Source organism: Globicephala melas, chromosome 13 (genome assembly GCF_963455315.2).
Source record: "Globicephala melas chromosome 13, mGloMel1.2, whole genome shotgun sequence".
Lineage (NCBI taxonomy): Eukaryota > Metazoa > Chordata > Mammalia > Artiodactyla > Delphinidae > Globicephala > Globicephala melas.
In genome coordinates this window covers 3,626,918-3,649,600 of record NC_083326.1, presented here as the reverse complement: position 1 = coordinate 3,649,600, position 22,683 = coordinate 3,626,918, and the positions used below count along the sequence as shown (strand labels likewise).

General features: G+C 37.1%; 1 protein-coding gene and 1 pseudogene across 9 annotated transcripts in view; one reads left to right on the top strand and one right to left on the bottom strand.

Annotated features, from left to right (window-relative positions):
- PIAS2 (protein inhibitor of activated STAT 2) overlaps positions 1–16,222 on the top strand; it is a 92,627-nt gene extending 76,405 nt beyond the window's left edge. For 4 of the 9 annotated variants that reach the window (XM_030867851.2, XM_030867854.3, XM_060311170.2 and 1 more), the window contains 3 exons: positions 5,258–5,397; positions 10,208–10,245; positions 12,934–16,222. In XM_030867851.2, coding sequence (XP_030723711.2) covers positions 5,258–5,397; positions 10,208–10,245; positions 12,934–13,116 — 361 coding nt within the window. In that variant the 3' untranslated portion in view covers positions 13,117–16,222. Of the gene's footprint in view, positions 1–1,859; positions 3,609–4,885; positions 5,398–7,392; positions 7,563–10,207; positions 10,246–12,933 lie in introns of those variants that run through there. The other 5 variants (XR_009566539.1, XR_009566540.2, XM_030867852.2 and 2 more) reach the window with 5 other exon arrangements.
- LOC132598395 (small ribosomal subunit protein eS25 pseudogene) lies at positions 3,660–3,993 on the bottom strand (annotated as a pseudogene).
- Positions 16,223–22,683: the final 6,461 nt, after the last annotated feature.

Below are 22,683 nucleotides of genomic sequence, written 5' to 3'. Positions count from 1 at the left end.
TTTTAGTCAGGGCTGTCATCAAGAAGGGTATTAATGAGAGCAGCCAGAGGAGGGAAACAGGATGGTGAATAGTGGAAACATAGCCTGACGGATGAATGAGTCTAAGGATTGAAGCTGTTAAGCCAGGAGAAAAGAATATGTTATAGTTATCTTGTAGTTCTTGAACGGGAGTCATTGATGAACTGGGTTAAGTTTATTCTTTGTTATAACATTTGGCAGATCTAAGTCCAATGGATGAAAGATACATGGAAAAACTTTCCGTTGGAGTTTTCTGAACACTAAGAAAGTTGATGTTTTGTGCTAAAATCACATTTTCTGTGTTAAGAAAGAGTGGATGCCACCTGTCCAGGTGTCACAGTGGAGACTCAGGCTATGGTTATATCATTTCTGTAATCCCTTCCAACTCTTACATTTTTATCTCCTGGTTTTTGTTCCTGGTCATTCTGTTCGTATCCTCTCTTTTGTGTCAGCATCTAGAAATTTTTTCTGAGGTGTAAGTTTATCATAGGACTTCTTGGTCAATGATAGTAAGCAAATGGGAAATAGAGGAAAAACAGGAAAACTTACTTTAAGTTACAGTCTAAAATTCAGGTGAGCAGTTATTTTTTAAGAGGTATTGTTTTTGAAAAAAATTATTCTTATAAACAATTTTTCAAAGCATCAAGAAATAAAAAGCATTCTGTTAACACTTTGATGGTAATTCTTCTAGCCCCTTTCCCTGCATAGCCTGTCAGAAGAAATTGGCACCTTAATCTAAGACTTTTAGGAGACCTCTGCTATTTTTCTAAATTAAAAGATAATTTTAAATATTATGTCCCTACCCCATGCCTGGGAAATTGAATGACTGCTTTGTCATTAATGAGGAGGTATTCTAAAGACAGGAAACAAAGATTAGAAATAGATTAAGAATCATTAGCAAAATTGAATCTTTTAAAATATTTTTATGATCATAAAGTGGGAGCACCCAGTGAATTTCAGGTTTATGGATAAAAATTCAAGTTACTGAATTTTCAGACATGTAAGTTGGGGCCAAGTATGATGAATTCAGTGATCTAGTACACAGTCTGGAATACTAATGTTTGCTGTCTAGCAGCATGCCAGCAGTTTACCTTTGTGCTGTGATACTATGGATACAGCTATAAAAATTTATATATGTACACATACTTATTGTACACATAAAGCCTGTGTGTGTATTTGCCAATCCTGTGAGGAGGGAGTAACAAATATTAAAAGTTTTAAAAAATGTTTTTATTATTTTATAGCATCACATGCCCACAATTCCACCAGACATAGCCATTTACATTTCTCCATGGTTCCTGTTATTCCGTATCTATAAATACATCTTTTTTTGCATAGGCATCAGAATCATTTACCTTTCTGAATGTGGTCTTTGTGAAGATTCTGATTACAACAAAAATCTTTCTACCAGTAGGTAATTTGATAATCCTAACAAATGACGAATTTCACCCATTCTATATAAAGTTGAATTTGTATTAATGGTTACAAAGTTCAGGTAATAGGAATTAACCTACACTAAATAGTGTGATGTTTGCTGAGATTTTAGATACTGATTTAATAATTTGTACTGTCAGTGGATTGTGACATTTTCATGTGTTGTGACAGCATTCTGTATTGGAGAAACAAGGAATAGTTGTTTAATCACTCAAAGTTTCATGTTATGAGAACAGAAGATATGCAGTGGTTAAGAGTTACTGTGGTTAAAAAAAGAATTAAAAAAAAAAAGAGTTACTGTGGTGACATGTCCATTGGGACATTGACCTTACTCCTCTACAGATGGAAATAAAGGGGCCAGGGTAGGAAAATGAATTTTATTGTTGTTTTCTATAAATCTGATCCAGGTTGAAAGGTCAGTTCAGGATCAAGACAAAAGACAATCTCCAGTGTGAGACATCAAAGGACGAGAAGAGGGAGCAAGAGGAAGGCAGTCATTGTCTTTTTCTTGTAAACTTGAAATGTTTCTTTTCATTTCTTTCAATGTCAGAGAAAAAGTGATAGATTAAATGTACCTTTAAGTAGGAACTTTTTAAAATAAATGAAATCATATGTATGTGTGTATATTGTATGTGTGTATATATATGCACACACATACATATATATGTATACAAACACACACACACACATATAGGTCTTCTTCAAAAGCTTGCATCTTAAAAAATATATATATGATTAAGATATTAATACTGTGAAACAACCATAATAATCAGAGCCACTTTTTAAACCCCCTCCTTAGTACTAACATATACCAGTGTCTTCATTCATTCATTCATTCATTCATTCGTTTATGGCTGTGTTGGGTGTTGATTGCTGCACGCAGGCTTTCTCTAGTTGCGGTGAGCGGGGGCTATTCTTTGTTGTGGTGCGAGGGCTTCTCCTTGTGATGGCTTCTTTTGTTGCGGAGCATGGGCTCTAGGCACGCGGGCTTTGGTAGTTGTGGCTCACGGGCTCTAGAGCGCAGGCTCAGTAGTTGTGGTGCATTAGCTTAGTTGCTCCGCGGCATGTGGGATCTTCCCGGACCAGGGCTCGAACCCGTGTCCTCTGCATTGGCAGGCGGATTCTTAACCACTGTGCCACCAGGGAAGTCCCTGTCATTTTCCTTCTTATCCCCATCTCCCATCCCCCAATTTCTGATACACATTCCTGTGTGGGAGGTAGGATCATTTGTAATTTGAAAACACTTTTGGTGATTTTTTGGTCTACTTTCATCCTTGTAGAGGACCAGTGTCTTCAAACCTCCAGAAAAAGATGTGCTTTAATATAACATATGTACTTGAGCTCATCTCAGGTTTTCTCTTTCCCCCTCTGGAGTCTACCTTTGTGGTTTTAGGTTGACAGGTAACACTGGAGGCCAAGAAACCTTCTGATTCTAACCGAGGCAGGTTGCTCTTTTTGTCCATCTTCATCTACATCTGGAAAATGTGTTTTGAAATATGAGGCTTATGTTACCGTCTCAAGCATGTTATATTTCCTTTGCCTCCCAAATGGATCAGTTTAAGATTCCTGAACTCTGACCTATGTTATTTATTTGCTTTTCTGAGACTAGCAGTTGCCAGCACAGCCATGTGTGTCCTCTCAAGATGACTTCATTTTCCTCCTTTCCAACAACATCTGTATTTTTGACAAATAGTACAGAATAACAGCTAGACAAGAGCCTCATGTTACAATGGAAACTGGTTTTAGAGGGACTCCAGTGTTTAAATAGGTGGTGATTATTTAAGTGGTTTGAGATTTTTAATTGAGGTTATGAAATAGTTTTGTCAGTTGTTTAGAGTATGAAGAATGTCATCCAAATATGTCATCATTTCTTATTACTAGTATTTAATAATCTGAGCAATAACAGGAAGTTTCAACCAAGGGAAAGGACACCTAGAGGTCCTACTTGTCATCTCAGTCTAACTTTGTTGGTTGTACTGTTTCTGTCAGTTGTGCTTCATCTTTGTAGTGGTCCCTTCCAGCTACAGAGCTCTGTGCCTCTCTTAATAAGCTCACGGTAGTTTACTGGCAGCGCTTTGGAATGCTGACCGTAATGTCCTAATGACCTAATGTCCCTGTGTCCCCGTCCCCCACCCTCCTTTTTTTTTTTTTTTTTTTTTCAGTTTAGTAAAGTTTTACTTTTCAAAAGGTACAGTGGTGGGACCTGTTTATGCATCTTTACTGGCAGCTGGGGCATCTCCACCTTTGGTGTTTCTGGTATAAATTATTTGAACTCTGTGCTTTGAAACTGGTTTAATGGGTCCTTTACTAAGCAGCTCCTGAAGGGCTGCCCTGGCCAGGGAACTGTGAATCTTCAGTCTCTCAGAGACAACAGCTGGGGTTTTAAGCTTATAGTCAGGAACTTTCTTACAGAGTTTGTCTTATGTGGCTTTGTCAAACAAGACTAGGTTATTGAGCTTGTCCCACATTTTGCCTTTGGTCTTTGTCTTTCTTGGCTGACTTTCCAGCATCTATCTTTTTCTTGTCATCCTTGTGTGGCATCGCAGAGCTCGGAGAGCAGGTGCTACCACTGCAGCCTCACTAAGATGCTGGACAAAAAGGTGGCCACCATCAGCCAGAGGGTCGGTAACATGGCTTAGTTTCTTGTATATGTTCAAGATGTTTTCTTGAGAACTTCTAATTGTTTACCCTGGACTAAGATAAAATGAAGGTTAAGTAGGAAGAATGCAAAATCATCTCTCTTTTTTCCTGAACTTTTTCAAAAATATGTTTAACTATACTGCTTCTTAAAATTATAAAGTTATTATTATTATATATATAGTGTGTATACGTACATGTATAAATACCAGTAATAAAGTATATCTTAAGTGTATTTAATTTGTGTTTTTCATAGCATGAACAGCGAATTTCAAAGTCGTAAGCCCTCTTAGAAGAGTAGATGGTATCATGGTAGCCAGTGTTTTTATTTCTGGATATTATGTCTGAAATCCTGAGTAGTTGTCTTATTCTAATTTCTGATTGCTGCCTGTTGTTATCAGGCTGGCTGGCTTTAGGACTGGCTATCTTTGCTTGGGTGATTCCCAGATAAGATCGCTAATAATTAATACAGTTCACATTAGAATGGAAGAAATCATGCTTAAGCTATAGTAAGTAGCTTCACTCATAAAGGTACTCTGATTTTAATCAAATCTTAGGAGTCTTCTATTTTATTTCTAAATTTCTTTATATATAAAATTACTAATATTCACATACATGTTACATATACATTAATAAAATCATTATGTAGAGTATATTCCTGTTTGTGGATCAAAGTTTTATGTATTGCTCCAGCACTGTCCATTATGTTTTAACGCCACCTTGCTCTTTTTTTTTTTTTTTTTTTTTTTTGCGGTATGCCTCTCACTGCTGTGGCCTCTCCCGTTGCGGAGCACAGGCTCCGGACGCGCAGGCTCAGCGACCATGGCTCACGGGCCCAGCCGCTTCGCGGCATGTGGGATCTTCCCGGACCAGGGCACGAACCCGTGTCCCCCGCATCGGCAGGCAGACTCTCAACCACTGCGCTACCAGGGAAGCCCCACCTGTGCTCTTATGTCACAGCTGCTGTTGAGAGCCAACATGTGTTCATGTTAAAGTGAAGACTGTTATGAAAGAGGAGAGTGAGTGGAGTACTGTGTAGTGAGTAGCTGCCGTATAGTTGTTTGGAAACTTAGTGAACTTAACGACTGACAATGCCCAGTGGTACAGCCCTTCTCTCCTGTGAACTAACAGCCAGATTGTTTGTAATTTCCCGTGCTATTTAAAACAGGGTTCTCATGTATCAGCCATCTTCTGTAAGGGTGTCCAGTGTGACTTCGGTTGATCCTGCTGCTATTCCGCCTTCATTAACAGACTACTCAGTACCATTCCACCACACGCCAATATCAAGCATGTCATCAGATTTGCCAGGTATGTGAAGAGGTGTTTTGTTTTTTTATCAAGTTTTACCATTTCTTTTTATCTTAATCTGTGGAGCAAATATAATTTAAATATCTTAAATAGAAATGCTAAGGAAATTGCTAAGGAAAGGCTTCCTGTAAAGGTAGTATCTGTTTTAAATATATCACATTCAGTTCCTATCATTTTAACTATAGAGCAATCTGTAGATTTTGATGAGAGGAAATATAGTAGGAAAATTTTACAGAATTTATTCTTCCTCATAGAGAATTTATACTGGGAGACTCTTTCTTCGTTTATCATGGAAGCTTCACAGGTTAGGGAGACTGTTTTCTCATACTTTTTTTAGTAGCCCATCACTTCTTGGTATCCCGTCACAACTTCAGAATATACTGGTGTACTGTGAGGTCAGTGTTGCCTACCAGCTTTGCCCTGTAAAAATAGGATCTACCTGCTGTTTCCCTAGAGCTCTGCCTAATATTGAGGGATATCTTTTATATGTATGTTAACTCAACAGTTAAAAGCTTCAAGGCTGCTTGAATAACCTTAGTACCAAGACGTATGCAGCCAAGGCCCTACTATAAAATTAAAGCTTTTTCCTCCCTCCCTCTTTTTCTCTCCCTACATAGCCATTGTTTTTGCAGACATTTTTTGGTCGATCAAATTTGAGCAAGTTAGTACCAGTGACTCTTAAATTCATGACTTCCCTTCTCTTTGAAGGGCCCTTTTAGTGGAATACAGTCACCTCCTCCTGTTAATTTTCTGGATTTAGGAAATTAATTTTGACCTATGATTTATTCTTCTTGCCCCTCTTAGTAAGGTCTTTATTTTTAAGCACAGTGTATATTCTGTTGGGCAGAGTTTGTGTTGTTGAAAAAGTTGATAGTTGTGTACTCTGCCCCAGTGTAATTTTGTCACTTGAAATTTGTTCAGCATTTATTCAGTTTGAATAAAATTTAATGGAAAAGAGTAGACTAAAAATAGTATCCATCAAAAAAAATGTTAGGTACCTTTTGCTTCTTAAATGTGTTTACTCCACATGTACTTTGGGAATTGGTATTTTAAAAAATTGTTTGTAAACCCAGCTAGCACCAATTATAGAGTATTTGTTGATACAAAGCTTGATGCTGAGTTACAGGTGAGGTTTCATGGTCCTAAGAAAGATGGAAAGTCAGAGAGTCTTAATTCCTTACCGCCATGTTTTGCTTTAACTGTGGCTAGTTTCAGATGAAGTTGAAGAGTGTCCACATGTCATCTTACAAACAAGCATTCCAGAAGGATTTGTTTCCTAAAGATCTTGAATTAAAAATCCTGAAAAAAGATAATGAACGTTCTCTGTTTTTACTAAGTGACTCTGGCCATTTAGCGATAGAATAGTTACAATGTACAAATCACTTGCCCTGTTAGTTTTTGAGTTATGTGAGTTTGGATGAATTTTTAATTTCAGGGAATTTATATTATTTCAAAATTTGGGCATAAAGTCAGGCTATTTACTTTATAAAATGTACAGATTTGAGAAAAACAGTAAAATATGTTAACTGTGTATTTCATAAAATGCATTTCAAGCTGACATTAAGGAACTAAGACTAATATCCAGGGCTGATATTTAGCCAATATAAGCCAATATAGTGATACTAATTATTAAAATGTTGAAAGGCTTTCTTATCAGTTGATAAACAGAATAGAATAGGAACTGTTGTACTTCAGAAGAGTTACCAGTTTACCGTCATCTATGAATTATGTAGCAGTTACTACCTCTAAGTAGTTTAGTTTTTACTTTGGTTTTACTGTTAATATGCTCTTTTGTAATTAGTAATTACTTTGGGGATTTTTTGTGCATAATTTTTATGTAATTAGTCATACTGTACAGAGTTTTGATATTTATAAGTTTAATAATTTATAATAAAATATTAAATAGAACACTAAGAATGGAGAGATGACAGACTTTTAATACATTTCTTAACATTCCTTTTAAACATCATAAACATGAATCTTCTGAATCTGCAGGAGAACAAAGAAGAAATGATATTAATAATGAACTGCAGCTTGGAACATCTTCTGATACTGTGCAACAGTGAATGCAAAATAAATAATTTGTATTTATGGAATGGAAAACAGCTTGATTATTTCATGAAAAAATATGACTGCCTTATTATTGCTAGTGCCATATTTGTCAGGTGGGAATAGTGCTCAAAAGTTGTATCATTAAAATTTGAAAGTGCTAAACATTTACATATTTAATCATGTAGGAGTTATGTTTTGTTAAAGTTCATGGCTCAAGTAAGGAGAATGTGTTGTTATTAATAAGATATACAGAGTCAGTTTCACATGAAGAAGCATTTAAAATCTAAAACGACAATTTTATCAGTATTGACAAAAGCATTTAGAATGTACCATCAGAATTTTTAGCACTGCCTGCTTTTTAGTTAAAGATGAGCATTTTCAACTGTGGAATACTTAGGAGGGCCTAAAAATACGTCAGTACAACATATCATTGCAGTTCAAACTTACGGTGAAATAAGAAAACAGCATTTTACTAAACTTAGAAAATAAGGCAATAACATTTGATCACTGTTCATGAAACATCATCTATTTCATGTAAGGGTTTTAATAGTCTGTACTTACAAAGAATTGCAAGACATTGTTTGTAATCTTTTTTTAATAGGAATAACATCTGAAATACTATATCGAACTTCATTGTTACTGTTTGAGAAAAATGGTTTCAGTGAGAAATATTTACATTAAAAACATTATTGAATTTTGTGTATACAGCATCTGTGTAATGCTAGGGAGACAATGGGTTTCAACCAAAATTTCAGAAAAGTTTCTAGACATTTTATTATGGCATTGTATAAGTTACCATATTCAGTTATCCCTGGATGAGGTGTCAAAAGATACAGATCAAACAAATCTCTTAAAATGTTTTATCAGTAGACTATATATCTACTAGCACACATGAAATAATCATCAAAGAGAATTGCAGTACATCTGAAGAGATGGGAATTGAAATAATGAAAATATGGAGACACTTGGCACCTCCTCGATGGGCAGTCTCCAGTGCTAGAACTACAAAAGCAGCTTGAAAATTATATCAAGCCTGTGTATTTATTTAAACTGAAGTTACAAAATGGGAATAAACTTTAGAAAATGAGCATTTTGAGTGATTTGGCTTCAATACACAATATTCCAACAGAAATAGCAATACTTTCTGTAGCTTTATAAAGAAATTTTGTTATTCAAATGGACTGAGTTATTCAACAAACATTAAAAGTGATTGAATATTTGAAATTAAATAAGCTTTTAAAAGCAGAAGTTATTATATAAATAATGTTATATACCATTTGAAGCAAAACAAAATTAATACAATTAAACCAATAAAATGATATGCAAATAAACTCTTTTTGTGACGTAGTCCATAATAGAAATGTTGAATGTATAAAACTCTCAGAAGGTGTTATAAGGGCTAGACAAATTGTGAATTACTGTTCAGCTGAAGCAGAGAGAGGATTTACTGGACAGTATCATTAGTGTGAAGAGAAACTCTTTGCTTATTGAGATATGTTACCTACTTAGTATCAATTTAATGGGGAGCTCCTTGGAAAAGTTTGTTGTGATTCCAGTGTTGGCCCAAACCTTGCTGTATCATATAGCTAGTGATAGGCATATGAAATGAAAAATACCAGCAGTTTTCAAAAATGCTTTAGAAATTAAATGACTTCTTTCAAATGATTGGTGCTACAGCTTGTATTACTTGATAAGTATTTTTATCATACCCTTATTTAGAGATTATCAGGGAATAAATATACTTTAACATTTTGATTTATAAATTTTTCATACTGGTTATTAAGTATTTTAAATATTTCCCACTAATATTCTCTCTTTAGAGTAACAGTCTAGTATTAGAGTACACTCTGTATGATTATTATACTTGAGGTGACATTGAATACCAGCATATAAAAATTCACAGAATGGATAGAAATTGGCACGTCTTAGTAACGTACACCTGATATGTGATTTTTTATTTTTTTTTAATGTTTTGAAATTTAGTCAAACAGAGGTCTATGGGGACTGACCTTGAAGTTTATTGCTAGATTTTTCAGACCTGAAATATTTTATTATTTATTGTTATAACTTTAATATTTCAAAATGGTATTACTGGGCAACGTTTTACCACAGTTCTATTTCAAAAGCATAACTGGAGAATCCCAAAGCTTTGGTTTAGAAAACTGCATTAGCTTATAACCCAGCAAACCTTGGTAAGATTTAGCTTGTTAGTGAGCAGCAGTTAGCAGGTGCTTGCTTTGTGCAGCACGTTGAACTGTGTACTGCTACTCTTGTTGTGGGAACCGGGGAACAGAGCTGTCCATGAAATAGACATTTATCTGCCTAAGAAGTGATATTTTAGATGAAGCTCAGTGTGGTGTATTTCTAAAAAATAAATGTGAAGTACCTTAAGAGTCTTAAGTATGGTTTTTTAATGGTCCGAATCCAGATCGTCATTTTTTCATTTTATTGCTTCTCATTCTGCTAAGTGATAAAGGGGGAAAGTTTGCTTTGACTAGTCCTATTTATCTGAAAAATTTTGGACTGCCCCCTTTAAGTCTCTGGGAGGCGGTTTTTCTAGTTGTTTTGTTAGGAAATATGTTCATTTTTGGGTTTTATCCACATAAATATCCTGATTGTGGTATAGACCTTCCCTATGGCAGAATGGTAAGACCTTAACCCAAATGTTTTATGACTTAAGATAATAAAAAATGATTTAGGGAAATAATTCTTGTCTCCAACATATGAGACAACTATTAACAGAACATTTTTGTTTTAGGTTTGGATTTTCTTTCCCTTATTCCAGTTGATCCCCAGGTATGTATCCTGAATTTAAGCAACTAATTTGTATTTGATTGTTGGTTGTGTCATACTAACTAAAAATGACCAGTTGCATAAAATCAGGACAGTCAACTCTCAGTTACTTAAATTGATGGAAAGGAAATACTATATAAATATTTCACAATTTTACTTGGAGGGATGAAGCTGCTAGTTCTCAGTTTATTATATTTTGGCCTTTAATACTGGAAGTTTAAATTATATTTTATTTAGTTTAATATAATCAGTTGGCATTTCTTACGAGCATTTGAGTGATTAAAATGAGGGGAAGCAGTGCTCAATGACTGGAAGTTAAAACCTTATAGAGACAAGTTGTAAAACACTTGCTCTATACATAGAAAATAGCTGATGCTGATTAAACAGACTGAATCATTAGCTTGATTCTTCCTTGTTTTTAAAGGCAGTCAGATTCAGACTTTGGAGATGCCCTAATCTAAAATTGCTATAAACCAGTCATTCCTGTTTTCTTTGTCAGAGATAAGAAACTCTAGTATCTCAGCGTCCCAACATGAAGACCTTGCAATGAGTGTGGACTCCACTGATAAGGCTTATAGCAGAGGCAGAGCAGAGGAGGAAAAGGCATGGGAAAAGCTGAAGGGAAGAGCAAAACAGAGAAAGAGACTTTGAGAGAAGTGTTCAGAGTAGGGAGGGATAGAGGACGAGCCATGCACCACTGCTTTGTAGGCTGCTCAGAATCAGCTAACCACAGGTCTTGTATCAGCTTCCTGGTTCAGTACTCTCTATTTGATCACATAAACAGCACTGGAAATTTGGGCCCAAGGTAACAGGCACAGAATGAGGAGTTTCTTCTTCTCACCCTGAGTTGACTTTGTTACAGCAGTAGATTCTATAGCAAAATATCTATCTGTTTTTTAAGGAAATAGATTCTTCAGGCTTAAAGTATTACTGTTTTTAATGTGAATCATCCTTTTTTAAAAAATCTTTTAACCTAGAGGATTTTGATTTTATAGGGCTATTTAGCATGCTTGGTGTCAGGCTAACTTGTTGCTAAGCCAAATGAAGGGTGAGGTTGTGCTTTCAGTTTTCCTTGAATCCTTAGATTTGTTCTACTTTACCTCCACATTGCCTCCTTAATCCCTGTTATCCTTATGCAGATGTGTTCAAATTACACATAAAGGCTACAGAGTTAGATTGGCTGCAACCTGAGTATTGTAAGATTTCAAGATGTAGAGGCTATTGATAGCAGGACTGTAGTATCTAGCATTCATTATACAAATGAAGAAGGGTACCTTTTTACTCCTAGGTGGTCAAAAACTCACTCAGAGGTAGTAGAAATAAAATGTTAACTTTCTGGGCTTTTTCCAGATTCTTGGCTCAATTTTAGTGGAAAATTAGAAATTGATTTTAAAGAAGTTTAATACCTGACAATGCAACTCTCTTTAGAGGTTCTTAGAAGCTCTTTAAGAACTCCCCTTGAATGTCTTTGTGCCTGGCATTCGTTTTGTTGATGAACCAAGACAATTGTCCATCCTAAACATTAAGTTACTTTTTTAAAAGGCACCCTGAAGTTTAGTTGTTGCCCTTCCACTGACTGGCAGCCTTAAACCTGGGGCCGTTGTTCCCATTTTATGGTCTTTTAGAAGATCATGTAGTCTAAACAACTTCAGTTTTAAATTTCTGTTTTTAATATCTCTGATGATAGGCTGAATAATATATAGAATTGATAATATTGATCGGATATCCTTACTGATCTTCCTTCATACAGTCAATCTAAACACAGGCTTAGGACCTCTTTTGTAATGTATACTGGACCTCACTTAACTCACTCAAGTCAGTGCAGTTGTCTCTCACATAAAATATTCTATGGTGATATAAAGCTTTTAGCTCTTGTCTCCCTCTGTTCCTCCAGGTCAATATTAGAGCACTAAATTCAGGTCGGAATTAGTTTGGGAATCAGCAACTAAGATGTTAAAGAAACCAGAAATTTGAACAGTTGGAAGGGGGTGTCAAGCAAGCATCTCAAAGGAAATTAGATTAGATTAGATTTCCTTTAAGATTTATTCCAAAATTTTGTGAGTACCTGAGATGACTCTCTTTCTGAGCATCCCGTGGTAGTTAGCTACCATGTAGTCTCTATGTTAGAATGTATGCTATCTTCTAATTACACAGGTTCTGTTACGTGTATGTACAAAGGAGTCAGATGCTGCCTTCCCGCTGATCAGTCTTAACGTTATTCCTTAAGGGTCTGATTAATACTAAATTTTGAGAGAATTATTGAATTTTGCATTAGCATTTTTCTTAACACCATTAAAAATAAGTTTATTAGCCTTTTACAGTGTGTTTTAAATCTGGTATAAATACATTTAGTGAGCAAATTCTTTTTGAGATTAAGTATGAGTCATAATTTTGGGGCCAATATTTAGTATTAAATAACTTTAGTTATTGTTGACATTTTTGTACTACTACATATTTGGTCACAAATTCTGTGAGTTTTGAGACAATCAGGAATATGCTGCACTCACAAAATAATGTAAAATGTTAAAATTCATGCCACCTTCCATACAAAGATGTGAAGTTTTGAGAATTTTTTAAGTCCCACTGAGATTTAAATATGTGGCTATCACTTGTGCATATCTAACAATTTCTAGTCTCTATATTTAAAATCAATGTAGCCTCTTCCTCATCGACATCATTGTTTGTTTCAAGCAGTACTGTCCTCCTATGTTTTTGGATAGTCTCACCTCACCCTTAACAGCAAGCAGTACGTCTGTCACCACCACCAGCCCCCATGAAAGCAGTACTCATGTTAGTTCATCCAGCAGCAGGAGTGATACAGGGGTCATAACCAGCAGTGGAAGTAACATTCCTGACATCATCTCATTGGACTAAAGGAGGACTCACTCGATTCTAGGAATCATTCATTAAAACTGCTGTTTCTTGGATCTCTGGTCCGTGGAAGCTATTTTTTTTGGTAACGATTACTTTGATATTTATTGAAGTGTCAAATGGATTCTTTTGCCTTCTGAGAGATGAACACAGATGACTGCAGCAAGAACCACATGACATGCAAGGATTTTTCTTATTCATGCTGTACTCTGAGCATCAGATACATTCAGCTGTAACTGCATCTTCTTGAGAGATGGATTTCAATTTCATATGATACTGGTTGGATTCTACAAATCAGTTAAAATTTTTTTTGTTGTAATAAACAGCAATAAAGTTATGTAAATATTCAAGTAAACTTTTTTCTAATTAAAAAAAGATGTAATCAGTGATTCTGAAATGACAAGTTTTGTTTAATCTGATGTGAAGGAAAAATATATGGAAAGAAGTTACGTTTGCCGAATGAGCCCTTTCCATGGAGATTTGTTCTATTTCGTTGAAGTAATGAAGTCTTGATAAGTGGCCAAAGCTTGGGTTCCACTTTTCTTCCTGCAGTTCCACTTTTCTCCCCGATTCCATCAAAGAAAAATGGCCTTTGTGTTAAGCATTTTCCCCTGGTTGTTGTTTACACTTTGGTATTGTGTGCTGATGAATACAGAGTGAAGTTCTGGGATTTGGCTTTTCTTTATTATTAGTGATTATGTTGAAGAAACCCTATGCAGAGTCTTCCCTGATGTAATGTGTGTTATTTTGGTAATCATACATTCTTATTCTAGAGATTTCTATAAATTGGGGGCTTACCTTCTCAAAAAAAAAATTCCCTGCAGCCATCAAATGAAATGTTTTTAGATTAAGGTGTGGGCTGGAATGTTTGTTAGAATTTTGTTCACACTGTCTAGAAATATTGAGAGGTTGGAGGCAGTGGAAGAACAGATTTAGGGGTGGTGGGAATAGCAAAGTTTGATTTCTTCCTAAGAACTTCTTTTGCTCGTTTATTTTACAGGATAATGTACAGATCTGTGTTGAAACTTTTCAGTTTAGTAACACTGACAAACAAAATATGTTTTAGATCTCATTTTTCTCATAGCAGTGATTTTCAAACTTAAAGAACAAACAGTAGCAAGGGGATGGGGATGGCATCAGATTTCCCTTTCATTTTTTTAAAAGGAAATCTTTCCTGAAGCCACAAAAGACAAAACAGAATTAGAAATGTTTGAATATAAGAAAGGTTTGAAGAGGAGAGGATGGGCCTGAAACCCACTTTGAAAACCACTCTCTTACTGTGTGTTTGGTTTTAAAATCTCTCAGAAAACTGTTTTACCCTTAGAGAAACATTTTTATCCAAATTTTATACTTTGCTTTCATTTGGCTGCAGAATTTTGAGTTCTGAAGGACTTAATACTTCCCTAATATTTAGCTTTCTCTTCTTAAGCTGTGTCTACTTTAAAAATAAACCTGTGTTAAAAATGATTAATCTAACTGATTTCTCAAGCTGAAGTGCCCAGATGAAGAGTCCACCAATTTCAGTTAGGATAGGGAACAATCTGGGTTGGTGCAACTCCAGGGAGCTGACTTGTCACTGCTTGGTTTTTCACACCTTCTCAAGTTCTCATGCCGCACCCCCCGCCCCCACCCCCGCCCCTGTGCTCTTTTTGTACTCATTTAATTTCATGTGATTTTCTACATCATCCCTTCTTTGGCTGCATTATCCCCTTAATGTATTATCCCTTTGGGAGAGTTATAAGCATGGAAAACGAACCTGAATCTTCTTGCAGTAGTTGCATCATAGTTGCCAGTTTTACCTTCTTCGTCCACGTTACAGTCCTTTGGTCCAGATACAGAATTTCTTCCTAGTAAAATTTTATGTTGCTGCTCTAAATATGGATGCAAGTTCTGTTAACTCTGTAATCAGATAGAAAAAATAACCTGATTTGTGTGGTATAATTTGTTAATAAAGAAATGCTGTATATTTGTTACCATTTTGTTACCCTTTAGATGCTCAGAGACCCTCCCCTCCCCAGTTTAACCAACAGTTTTATCAGGTAAATGAAAAAAATTAATAGAAATTAGTTTATTTACTTGGTTCTTGTAAATGGTACCTCTGTGCTTTTATAGTTGTGCTTTGTTTCCTTTTCACTGTTTTATGTGAACAGTTTTATTGTTCATTTTTGGTGCTTTACACTGAATTACATAAATTTTTAATTTATCTCATACAGGCGACTAACATTTTTTAAAATATACTTTTAAGTTTATAATCTTAAAATTGAGACTTTTGTGTATGTATATTTGAAGGTGAGTACTTTTCTTTATGCTTTTGGCCCTGTGACAACAACATGCTTATTAAGCCACTGTCCTTTTTTTAGAATGGTTACTAAATATTTTTTATTGAGGCTCTGATTTTGTAGCAGTTTCTTTTACTAGTCCAGATACCTGCTCAACCAAGTATAATTCAGTCTCAGAGGAGGTCATCTATAGCTGTTACTTAGATGTCAGCCAACCAGTGACTATGTTCAAGGAAAGGAACTGCAGTTATTAGTCTCTTACAAACACTTAGCCAACCTGTATTTTTATCTTTATTCACATAGAAATGTTAAAGGATTTCCTTGCTTTGGTAACTCGTGACAATGTAATGGGTGCTGAATGTAGCTTCACACCTAAGGTCTGCTTACATTCACTGACTTTCTGACCCTTAGGTGAGCCGCTTTAGGATTCTGTTTCCATTTCTGCCCAGAAGGTATAAATTCTTTGCATCTGTCATGGAATAATTATAAAGGCCAAACAAAACAGTAGAATCAGGAAAGCTAGAATGAAAATCATGATTTGGGGAAAGAGTGTGAGTATAAATAAGGAGATCCATAACTCTTGGTATAAAACAAGTTTCCCTAGGGTAGGCACTTAAAGAATTTGAAGAAAGGTAAGATGTTGGATTTTAGATGAATGATATTCAACAGAGACTATTCTGACTTTGGATTCTGACCTTTGAACCATTCTGCCTTCAGACGAGTCTTGGACATCCGTCATTTAGTAACTGAGTTGTCTGCTTTTCTTCTGCCAAAAAAAGTATTTATTGTTACATTTTGTCTTTTTAAGTAAAGTTGAATTTTATAAAGCATTAGTTCTCAGCTTTGTCTTTCATTTCTCTCTAGCCCCCAATGGGTGTAAAAAAAAAAAAAAACTCTCCCCCACCCCCAAGTAAATGCTTTTGTTTTCCTAATCTTTTTCATCTTGGAAAATGTAGAGCAGTATGCCATTTAAACTTCGGTCTGACATTGTATTTTGTGACCGTGGATCTGTGTCTTGTGGGAGCATGGAGTTGTCATTTAGGTTGGTGATTGATGTCTGAACCTGATTCACCATCTTTTCTGCTGCAGTTCTACATGAATATGGTGAAACTTGTGGAAAGAATTTAATACTTCCTCTGCTTTTTTAAGAATGACTGGTTTGTAAGCCCCTGCTTTTTTGTTGTTAAGAACCACGCTCCAATTCCTAGGAGAAACAGATTAGGCTAAATATAAATGCCCATTCTTTAATGCTTGCCTGACTCAATAATGGTTTTTTTCTGTTTATGTTTAGTAATACATGCTTATTGCGGGAAATCTAGACAATACAGAAAAGGGGAAAAGGGCACTTTACTGTTTTTGCATATTTCTTGCCAGTCTTTTAGCTACTTGTCTGCGATTTTACATAGTTTCATTCATTCTCGGTATAATTTATGCCTTGATTTTTTTCTCAATCTACAGGCATTATTCCATGTCATTAAAAACTATTCTGTATGGATGTGCCATGCTTCCTGTTACCTTTCCCTGTTGGACATTTTAGGTTGCATCTCATGATGCAGTGTTACAGTTCATGTCTTTGTGCATAAATGATTTCCTTAGAATAAATTCCTAGAGGTGAATTTCTGAGTCAAGGATAAGGATGTAAATACTTTGTAGTTTTTGATTCCTGTCATTTTTCCAAGTGGTTTTACTAAGTTATACTGTAACCATTTGGTATGAGAAGAACTGTCTAACCATAGTTTCCAAGAATATGTGCTATTTAGCTCTATGCAGACATCTGCATTAAGACCCTCCACCTTCTGACCTTGGTGAGCTGGGGAAACTGATTTGGAGATAATGGGCAGAGACTTTCCTGGAATGTCTCAGTTTCAAATATATGTATCTGGTATGTTCCAGAAACACCTACATAAGTATATCCAAATGATTTTTTACATAGTTTTACTTGCACTATGAAGTAGCCCATTGTTACACTACATTTTCTGTTTTTAGTTAGAAAATCTTGCCTTTTCTTAAATCTTTTGTGCCTTGGGCCAGCCCTTGGTAGCCAGCTCTCTTTTTTTTCCTCTTCCTGTAGGCTCCATTTTGGCCTTTCTGAGCTCCCCAAAGCCAGTAGGATCTTCTGAGCCAGAGGCAGTCCAAACCAAACTGGAAGAGTGGTAAGGCTGAAACAACAAAAGCAGAGCTAAGCTTTGCTTTTTCACTTTGTCTTTTTGTGTTTTCAGTCCCATATTGGTGTTCTCAGGGCCGCTCTGGGGAAAGAAAAACAGATTGCTATCTTCGGATGCTCAAGGTATTATTTTCTTGATTGGCATACCACATTTCCCAGGCTGCTTTTTCTTTTTGAATGGATTTGAAGGTTGCTTTTGTGTTCTCAAAGCTCAACTCTTTTTATGTGAAGAAGAGTGTTGTTGTGTTGTAAAATATCCCTCTTATTTTGGCCTTCATCAAACTATTCAACAAATATTCAACGTGTTTTGTAAGTGTATGTGGGGTAGAGTAGTATAAAAGATCTGGTCCCATACTTCAGAAGGGTTATAATCAAGTTTTCAAAGCTCAGGAATTCTTACCTACTAACAGACATGCTAAGAACCTTACAAAAATGTCACATTCCTTACCATGGTCCTTCAAAGGAAAGTAGTATTGTCTCTGTTTTGCAAAGGAAGAAACGTAAATTTCGCAGTGGACTTGGCAGCCTGAAACAGACGTACCTCCAAAGCCTTCTGACTAAACTGAAGTGACACTAATTAGGTAGGCTATTTGGGAGACTGATACGGTAATCTAGACGTAAAATTATGAGAACTGATTTCAGGTGATGGCCACAGGAATAAGGAAGGAGGGGGTGCTGGAGCCATTTCAAAGGAAGAATCAAGATTCAGTGTCTGAGTGGTTATAGGAGTAAGGGCTGAGTCCATTTCTCAAGCCTGGGTAACCAGGATAATGGTGATATTACGAGACAGGAGGCAGTTAGACTGGACGTTAGTCATTTAGGGGAGACAGTGGTGAGTTTGATGGGAAGGGTGAGATTTCAGAAAGGGAGTGTCCAAGAAGCTTATCTGTTCTGCAGTCGTAAGTGCAAACTTCCCTTGTCCTCCGTTTTCACCTTCACTTGTCTCCCTTCTATATGTATTCTAGTCACTCCCAATTGCCTACCCTCCCGCTCTCCTCCCTAATCCATGCTTGGCTGCATGTCGTTCTTTTGATTTTTCTCTTGACTGCCCTGCCATAACCAGTTCGGCTGTCACCTGAAGGCCTGCCGTAGCCTGGAGCTCTCACCAGTGTGGGCTGCGTCCACATTCCATGTATCTCAGGAGATGGTGGTTGCTGCCCTTCCTCTCTATTGTAATGTCTAAATAATTTCTCCCAAAGCTTCTGACAAAAATCTGCCCCTTTTGCAGCCTATGCCAAGAAGTTATACTATCAGTTACCTCTACTCTTGCCACTGATCACTCCTTTGATTTCCTGAAGGCCTCACTTCCTAACTCACAGCACGCTTTGCCATCTCCGATTCTTTCGTATTCTCAGTATCTTCAGTGTTCTGGTGGATGATCCAACGCCCTGGCCAGTGAGATTTTTGGTTACCTCACCTTCAACATTTTCTTCCATTGAAACTCCCTACCACTGTTTAACCCTTTGTTTTCTTTGTACTTCTTGTCCAACTTAAACTCCTTCATTATCACAGCCTTCAACATGTCCTCAGACCCAGTAGAATATACAGATAAGTGAATAGGGAGATTACAGTGCAGTGGTAAAAGGTACAGGGTGCTATAGGAGCACACAGATAGAGAACTAAGAATGTTCAGGATAGCTAGAAATTTGCTAAGTAATATTAAGAGAAGTATGTAAGGTATGAAAAGCCTTGTAAAATAGCAAGAAGTCATTGAGTTTTCATGATCATTCACAGTAATGAGCGTTTCTTGAGTTTGATACGATTATCTCCATTCTACAAATGTGGAAACAGATTCTGAGAGGGTAAGTGACTTGCCTAAGGTCATGTAGATCGTAAGCGGGGAGCCAGGCTTCATACCCAGTTTTTAACTACCTTCTCAGAGAGGCCTTCCTTGACCATTCTATCTAAAAAGGAGGTGTTTCCTAACTATTCTAATCTTACCACTGTTTATATCCTATATGGCAGATAGCACAACCTGTGTTTATTTTATGTATTAGTTTACTGTGTATTGTCTGTTTCCCCTGCTAGATTGTAAGCTCCATGAGGGCAGGGGTGATATCTTATTTCACTTGCATCCCAGAGCCTAACATGGTGTGGCGCATAGTAGGTGCTCAATAAATATTTGTGAATGAAGAAATGGTGGATCGTCCTTTGTATTTGACTTACGCTGACTGTGGAAATCACTTGATACCTGAGCAGCAGGCATTCACAAGGGAGGGAAACGAGGAGGCAGATGGATGAAAGATGCTGGGGATTTCAGAGGAAGTCAGCAAACTGACCTAATAGACTCTGAAATCTCAGGGGCAAGGGCCTGGAATGGGGAATTGGTAGGGCAATGCACAGTGGGGACAATAATGTGCGAGTAGGTGTTTTATTAAACCTGAAGGCCTAAGTGACCCCTCGTAGACTCAGCCTACTGTATATGTAAGGCTGGAGAAATTCTGCATGTAACCTCTGTATTTTGTACTAAGGACCAAGTCATCTGGGTCAGCTCTACTGCTCTGAGTTATGCAATACAACTGTAGGTGTAAACATTCTAATTTATCATCTTTAGTCTCTCAAGGCTAACAATTTCACCTAAGTCATTATTGGACTCTACTTTGTAACTGGAACAAGAATCAGTTAATTTGATGTCTCTGAAGTCATGCCCACATGACATTGGACCAGCTACAGGCTTGTCCTATAACATATGGGTAGTACTGAAACCATGGTAGTGTAAGAGCTCATCCAAAGAAGTTGATGAGTGAGGAAAGAAGAGAACTAGACAAGGAACACAGGGGATTGAGAAGGAGTAGCTGAGCTACAACAGAGGCCAAAAGAATGTATTTCAGGGTGTTTAGTGAAGCTAAAAGCTCTCACACGGGCTTCCCTGGTGGCGCAGTGGTTGAGAGTCCGCCTGCCGATGCAGGGGACACGGGTTCGCGCCCCAGTCCGGGAAGATCTCACATGCCGCAAAGCAGCTGGGCCCGTGAGCCATGGCCGCTGAGCCTGCGTGTCCGGAGCCTGTGCTCCGCAACAGGAGAGGACACAACACTGAGAGGCCCTCGTACCGCAAAAAAAACTCATACAATATAAAAAGTACCTATTTAGAAAAAAATTTTAATTTCAGAAACACCATATTTGATTGAATCTAAGGTATCTTTACATATACAAAGAAAAATCTAAACTGTGGCCCATTGCTTTCAATCATATTGATCATAAGAGGTAGTCTATTAAAATGTGGGGGAGGATGAATATGCATACTCGAATTTAGGAATTATGGTAATCTATATCTTCCTTTTTCAGTGCATTGGTGAGGGTAAATCTAGGTTGCAGTGGGATGAGGACTGCAGAGTAATGAAGTGAGCAAGTGCAAATAACTCAAAAATTGGCTGTGACGAAGGGTGAGGCTGTAGCAATAGAATTACGTGTGGTTGAGGGATTTTTTTTTGAAGGCAGGAGAAACTTGCATCTCATTTAAATGCTAATTAGGATAGTGGGGTAGAATCAGGAGAGAGGGGGAGGTGAAAATGCAGTGGTGCAGGAGGAGTTGGCCAAGATCATTGGTACACCTAGGTTCCTAAGGAGGGAAGCTGGCATCCATATCACAGGCAGATGAAGGAATGGGCATGGACATGGGCATGTGTGTCATTTGGGTAGCAGAGGGTTTAAAGTTTTCACCTAATGGTTTTGCTCTCACATCTTTGAGAACCAAGTGATGTGGCAAGTTCCAGAAGTGGAGGGGCGGGGGCTGAGAATGGAGGTAGGTACAAAGACAGCAGAAATGGTTTGAAATGGTGGTCCTAGAGAATGGGAAAGAATGGACTAGAAAAGAACAGCAGTGAGTTGGACACCATGGACTTACAGTGGCATCCGTCTGGAGGACTATTCTTCAACACTGCTCATTGGTAAAGCCTACTCAGAGTTGAGTTTTTGTCAAGTGGGTGCAACAGAAGAAAGAAAGAATATTTTGAGCATGCTGGCAAGTAGCTGACATGATGGAATCTTAGTTGCCATCACACTCCTGAAATGATTCTTGCTGATGTCAAAATGTGCACGTAATTGCCAAGTTCCATGAACTTGACTTTTACTAACTTCAACATTTGCATTTGACCCAGTCCCTTCCATTCCTTGATTTTTGTGACCACACAATTCTTTTTCTGTCTCCTTCAGGAACTCTTTTTCTTATCTCTGCCCTGGAAATGTAAATGTAGATGAAACCTTGCTTGGTTAGCTGCCTTTGCCCAGCCACCTGACCCACACTGTTTGGCACACTCATCTACTCCTCTAGAATGTAAGTTCCATGAGGGCTAGGATTTTGTTTCTTTTGTTAACCATACTATTGCAACTGTCTAGAATAGCTTTTACTTTCAACCTATGTCATTATATTTGAAATGAGTTTCTTGTAGACAGCATATTGTTTTGATTTTTTGGTAGCAACCTGATTGAGGTATAATTCACATGCTGTTTTAGTTTGCTAGGGCTGCTGTAAATTCCACAAACTGGGAATGACTTAAACTTAACAGAAATGTATTTTATTGCCATCTGGAGGCTACCAAGTCTGAGAATCAAGGTTCAGCAGTGTTGGCTTCTTGTACAGGCTTTGAGGGAAGTCTGTTCAAGGCTTCTCATTTTGGCTTGTAGATGAACATCTTCACCCTCCATACATGGCTGTCTCTGTGTTCAAATTTCCCCTTTATAATAAGGATACTAGTCATATTGGATTAGGGCCCACCTTGATGACCTCATTTTAACTTGATCACCTCTAAAGACCCTTTCTCCAAATAGGGCCACATTCTGAGCTACTAGGGGTTAGGACTCCAACATATTTTTTTTGGTATGGTACACAATTCAACCCATAACACATGCAGTTCTCTTGTTCAAAGTGTACAATTCACTGGTTTCTAGTATATTCACAGAATTGTGCAACTATCACCATAATCAATTTTAGAACGTCATCCTTATGCCCCACAAGAAACTCCATACCCATTAGCAATCACATACCCCTAATTTCCCCATCCTCACACCCTTCAGCACTAGGCAACCACTAATCTACTTTCTGTATATGTAGTTGCCTATTCTGGATATTTAAGATAAGCTGAATCATATAATATGTGGCCTTTTGTGATGAGCTCATTTCAGTTAGCC